Consider the following 5,791-nt stretch of genomic DNA (forward strand, 5'->3'; position numbering starts at 1 on the left):
CTGGCCAGAGATGCCTCAGGCCAGAGGCTCTCCAGCCTGGCGCCGCCCCAAGAAGGGCAGCTCCTGCACAGGGCAGAGCGCAGCTCTGGCCTCTCTGTCGCCAAAGGAGACTCTGAAATGATACGTTTGTTCTGCTTTTACTGACACATTTTTTTTTTAAAGAATTGCTGCACTAGAATGAATGGATTATGAGTAAATAAAAAGAAGCTGTCAGTCTCTTTGAAGGTTGTGTTTAAAGGGACTTGCCAAGTCAGGACAGAAGAGTGACAAGATAGAGACCCTGGTGTTTTACATGCTCAGCCCGGCTCTTCCGCTTCATCTGCACCGCACTAAAGGATGTCGTTGAAGCATTGAATCACAAAAAAGTGGCACTCAAAATAAAAGGTGCCACATCACAATGACGGTAGTGTTTTAATGCCCGGAGTGCCACATTCCCCAATCCCACTGAAACGCAGGTCTACACAGCCCAAGAAAAAGGTACAATACTTACATAACGTACAATTAGGTTGAGGGCTGCCTACCATTTGACTTTCTAATGAGTGTAATGAGATTACATGCCTGATAGAAGCACTTGAGCAAAAGCAACTTTCGTGTTTAATGAGGCCCTAATACAGGACAAAATCGAATTATTTTCTCTCGTTCCCAAATTCTGCCTCCAGTGTGAAATCTCTGTCTTTTAGGGGGAGGGATGGGAGATGCTGCAGAGGCTGAAAGGGATGAGAGGGTCCATGGCCAAGGGTCTCCGGGGAGCTTCGCGACCCAGAATCTCCATGCGTCTGGCCAGGCCGCGCAGCGGGTCGGCCCAGCGGCCTCGCTTTAATTGCTCTTGGATGACGTCCATGGCACCCGCGGCGCGCGGGGAACCCCTCGGTGGGTCTGAAACTAGGTTAAAGCAATTAGCATGCTGCCAACATATTGTCCTTCGTAAGGGCCGTGGGTACCAGAGGAGATGCACTACCATACGTAGGCTGACCAGGCCGCTGCCGGTCGGCGAACTGCATTTGTGCCCCGCAGAGGCTGCGGGGCGCGGAGGCTGCAGGTCCGCCCGAGGTGCGCGTCGAGTGCGCGCGGCCCCGCTCCGCGCCTCCCCCTCTGCGCCCGCGCTGTCCGAGCGCGCGGGGCCCGGCCCACAGCACCGCGCACCCCAACTCCAGCTGAGGGCGCCCCGAAACCAGGGAGGCACCAGGTATCGGGGAGGAGACTAGCTGGAGCCCCAGCTTCCGAGTCTCTCCCGGCCGCGCCCTTGCGCCTCTCCCCTTCGCTAGGGGGCGGCCTTGCGCCCTGAGCCGGAGACGCGCTTTCTCCTACGCTGCTTGCCTAAAAGGACTAGGTTCTACTGGAGACAAAACCTAGCCAATTTCAGAAATAACCCAGGTGCAAAAGTGGCAGAGAGGGCGTGCCTCTTCTAGCCCAACCTAAAAAACCCTGACTTTTGTTGGGAGGGTTTTGTTCAGCACGATCGCCTTCCCCATCTTCTTCAGGGGAAGAACAACTGACTTCTATGTACCTGATGCTGTAACTGCAGAAGGGGTGGGGCAGCTCAACAGCAACCCTTTCTCCCCAGCACGTGAAGGTGGAAAGACCCCCTTCCCTTGGCTCGCCCAGAAACTCGGCCCCTGTTACCACTGGACACCCAGTGTGTTCACTTTATGCACTAACATTAGGCAGGATGCCAGGGGCCAGTGACCTTGGGTAACTCAAAGATCCTCTTGAAGCCTTAGCCTTCCCGTCTGAAAAACCAGAACAGTCAATACTCCATGACCTACTGGTCTCATAGGGTGTTTGGAGGGCAGGCTAAAGATACAGGCCAAAGTTACTGTTTAGGGCTGGTGATGAACAGGAAGAGGCCCCAAGAGAACTGAGGCCTAACTCTCTAATCCACTCCCTTTCAGCTAAATCTAAGAGGTGGCTCTTATTAGATAGCTACCTCTTGAGTCTCTGGTTCAGTTACTGTTTTTACAAAGTAAGTTCATTCTTCTTTAATTTAAAGGTATAGCTACACCCCATCATGTATTAAACAATTAACTTTTACAAAAAGGTGTAAATAGCATTTATTAACATTGCTTGGAAATAAGCCGTATCTGCAATAAATTAGCATGAAGTTTTCTGGCCAGAGTTGTTCCAACAACGCAAAGTTCTTCCAAAGGTGCTGGGGGGTGGGGAATCACAGGCTATTGCATATTTTTAGAAAAATCAGGATAAATTATATAAATTATATATTTAAAAAGAGATCACCTAGTTCATTAACTCGACAGGATAATAAATAGATAAATAACAGTTGATTGCCATTAGAAAAATGTGATTCTTAAATTACATTTGCATTATAGATATTTACATGTACAATATGCACACAGACATAACCAGATCCTCAGGAGGGTCTGGGACTTTCTCAGGACACAAACTCGAAAGGCGGTTCATTTTCTATGTTGTTGAAGGAAGATTTGCTGTTGAGTTTTCTGGGGTCCTCTGGGGTCCACACTTTGGCTGTTCGGATAATATTTTGTTCTTTGAGTTGTTTTTCATCAGTCCAAGAGAGAGAGTGTCCTGCAAGGGGAGGGAGGCCATAATCCGGGTCGCTGGGAGAGGGGGACCCTGAGGGGGTGAGAAGAGAAAACAGACTGTGAATGTCCAACTCTGTTCCCAGCGTCGCCCTCCGGTCCTTTAGGATCCCTTCTTAAGCGCCTGCCTGACAGGCGTCTTAGGCTTCATTAGAATGACCCTCTTCCACCACCCTCAAGCCTCCCACGCCCCCACCGCGAAATCCCAGAAGTTGCATGTCTGTCGGGGACGCACACCCTCCCAGCCAAGGTCGAAGTGGCAGAAAAAAAACCGAGAAACGTCAGCTCGCTCTCAAGGTGGCAGGTGCTCACGGCCCAGCCGTCCGTCTGTCAGTCGGCTGGTCGGTCTGCTCACCCAGCCCCTCCGCGACCTTGCCGTGCCCGTCCCTGTCTCCCCGAGCCGGGAGGCGGACGCACTTACGGGTGCCCCGGTGGCAGATGATGACCTTCTGGGCCTGGCTACCCAGGCTGTCCCCGCCCAGGCGCCCGCCGCCTGGCCCCCCGCCGCCGCCCGCGCCGCCGCCGCGCAGGGGCAGGTCTGCCTGCACGAGCTCGCTGAGGAAGTTGATGTAGCCGATGGCCAGGCGCAGCGTGTCCACCTTGGAGAGGCGCTTCTCATAGGGCAGCGTGGGGATGTGCGAGCGCAGCCCCTCGAAGGCGTCATTGATGGACTGCATGCGCCGCCGCTCGCGCACATTGGCCGCCTGTCGCAGCTGCTGCAGCTCTGCCTCTGAGCGCACCCGCCGCCGCCGCCGGGCCGCCGCCGCCGCCGCCGCCGCCCCGCTTAGGCCGCGCAGCCGCGCCCCGGGGTTCAGCACTGCCGCCCGGGCGCACGGGTAGGCGAGGCATGAGGGCGGCGAGCCGGGTGAGAAGGGGAAGCCGCCGGGGGGCGCCCCCGCCTCCCAGCAGTAGCCGCCGCCGCCGCTGTGCTCCCGCTCGCCTGGGCCCACGGTGGGCGGCGGGGCGAGCGCGTGCGGGGCCGCCGAGGGCGCGGGCTGCAGCAGCAGGCACGCCCCGTCGCGGTAGCAGTACTCGTGCAGCTGGTGGCTGAGGAACTCCACCTCGGCCTGCTCATCCGCCAGCAGCTCATCGCCGTCCTCCAGAGGGTCCCGAGAAGACTGGTCGGTGAAGAAGTCCTCCTCGTCAAAGTAAGAGGACGGGAAGGCGTCCAGGCCCCCGGGGAAGTGCTCTAGCAGCACCGCGTCCATGCTCTGTGCCGCCGAGGGCCCGGGGGACTCCTGGCCTGGGCTGGGGGTGTTCTCTGAAAGTTTGCTCCCGCAGTTCGGGCTCGTCTGGCAGCCCCCTCCCTCCGGGTCCCGTGCGGGAGGCGGCAAGGAAGGCCCGCCCGCTTCCCGCCCCCGGCCTCCCTGCAGTGCCCGCGGCCGCTGCGCTCCGGCCGGCGCCCGCGCTGCTCTGGGGAGGGCTGTGCCGACGTGCTGAAGCTGAGAGCCGGCACGCGAGGATTCTTATAACTACATCCACAGGCGCGTGCCAGGGACCCGCGGCGCCAGCCAATCACCGAGAGAGGGGTGCTGGCGGGGAGGGGGCCGGGAGGCCGGCGGCGGCGCGGGGGCCGGGGAGGCTTTCCTCCCGGTGGGAGCGCCCGGGGCGAGGAGGAGGCGGAGCCCACGCGGCCCGGGGCTCCTCCCGCCCCTCCCTGCCCGCTTCTCCGGCGAGTACCTGGCAGACTCGCAGCTCCAAGGAGTACCTGCAGGCCTAGGCGCCTGCCGCCCGCTTGCGCTCGTGGCACAAAGGTGGGCCCTTCCGTCCTGGGCTGGGATAGCAGCGCGCGCCGTCTCTGCGCAGCCACAAGTGGTCCTAGGGGTGCGCGTCCGCGGCCCAGACCGCGGGGCTAGATCACGGGTAGAGCTCGCAGCCCCTCGGGGGTCCGCGCAGAAACCGAAGAGAGCCTGGGCCATGCCGGCGCGCGGGCCAACGGCCTGTGTTCCGTTCCGGGCTTCTGTCTCACTACCAGACCTTTCCAGGACTCTCGTAAAGCTTGCACAGCGCAAGCGGCTAAGGTCGGAAGGCGACGCGCTCCAGCTCCCAAAGCGTTCCAGGCGCGGCGCGGGGTCGAGGCGCGCTGCTCGGGATCCTGACTCCGGTGCCCGGTGCTCCGCGGCCGACCTCGCCTCCCCTCCCTTTCCCCGCCGGGAGAGAGAAATGGGAACGCTGGAGGGGCTGCCTCCGAGAGCCGCTCAGTGGGAGCAAGTTTCTTCTGAGAGCAAATAGGAACCCTAGGGGTCCGGAGCAATAAAACCTGATACAAAAGGCGTCGATTGAATCGTCTGCCCCGCTGTCCAGAGGGAGGGCATGGAAGTTAAGGGACAGAGTGTGAACAGTTTTCAGAGCCTGAGTCCTCACCTTTCTTACTGACCACCGGGATCATCCCCGAATGATTTTTTTTCCCCTTCTCAACCTTTAAAAGCATTAAAAAAAAAAAAAAAAATTGTGCCCAGGCCCATGACACACTATCAGAGACTGCGACGTAATGTGACGTCCTCAGTTGGAAAGTAATAAAGCTACACTTCTAGGTCGAGGCAATTCTGTTAAAAGCCAGGCTCCAGAGAGCGGTGCAGGCGACCGCGCGTGGGGGTCTCTCAACAGAAGACTGAATGTCACCACCATCCTAGGCCGGTTGCTTCCTTTTTCAGACACTTGTCCCACCAGAGAGACAAGTGTTTAGCCTCCTCTCAAAAGCCAAATCCATGTCTCTCAGAACAGTGATTTCAACAGGCTTCTTGGTTTTAGACATTATATTTGTATTTAACTGAATTCTGAGACCCAACCAATTAAGGGTAGAAGATCTAGAAGATCAGAGCTGACCCTGCCTTGAACTCTCAAGGACACCGGAGAATTTTAGCCCAAAGACGTAACTGTTTTTCAGCAAGTTCTTTCCTGCTTTGGCTTCATAGCTCATGCCCCTTCCTAGTGAGAGGATTCACTTAAACGGATGCAAATGTGGGCAGTTTCCCTGTGTTGAGTACTGGACTTTACCTTGGGCACCCAAGTCAGCTATTGAGAAGTCAATGCTGGTGGGAAAGCTTACAGTCCTGTGAGGCTGAGCAGAGCTGGTGTGGCTGTTCTGGGCGGCTCCTGGGGCTGCATGGATGAGCCTGGGGTAGGAGGAAAAGAAAAGATATCTACTTGTTCCAGACGGGCCGCTCCTTGCCCACCCCCACCATTTTTTCCCTTAGAGAGTTGCTGTTTGTCTGCAGTCGGGTCCTACTGCG

General features: G+C 57.6%; 1 protein-coding gene across 1 annotated transcript; it reads right to left on the reverse strand.

The window, feature by feature from the left end:
• Window positions 1-2,034: 2,034 nt before the first annotated feature.
• PTF1A (pancreas associated transcription factor 1a) lies at window positions 2,035-3,997 on the reverse strand. The gene is made up of 2 exons (XM_047754617.1): window positions 2,980-3,997; window positions 2,035-2,592 (listed from the first exon to the last, which is right to left on the reverse strand). The coding sequence occupies exons 1-2, from the start codon at window positions 3,764-3,766 to the stop codon at window positions 2,390-2,392; spliced, it is 990 nt and encodes a 329-aa protein (XP_047610573.1). The 5' UTR covers window positions 3,767-3,997; the 3' UTR covers window positions 2,035-2,389.
• Between the last annotated feature and the right edge of the window lie 1,794 nt (window positions 3,998-5,791).

This window comes from Phacochoerus africanus, chromosome 12 (assembly GCF_016906955.1).
Source record: "Phacochoerus africanus isolate WHEZ1 chromosome 12, ROS_Pafr_v1, whole genome shotgun sequence".
Lineage (NCBI taxonomy): Eukaryota > Metazoa > Chordata > Mammalia > Artiodactyla > Suidae > Phacochoerus > Phacochoerus africanus.

Bases quoted from the DNA above. Each gene is read 5' to 3' on its own strand.
- PTF1A (XM_047754617.1), bottom strand. From the start codon at position 3,766: ATGGACGCGGTGCTGCTAGAGCACTTCCCCGGGGGCCTGGACGCCTTC. The intron at 2,593-2,979 runs GTAAGTGCGTCC...TCACCCCCTCAG, and splicing joins CATCTGCCACCGGGGCACCC to GGTCCCCCTCTCCCAGCGAC.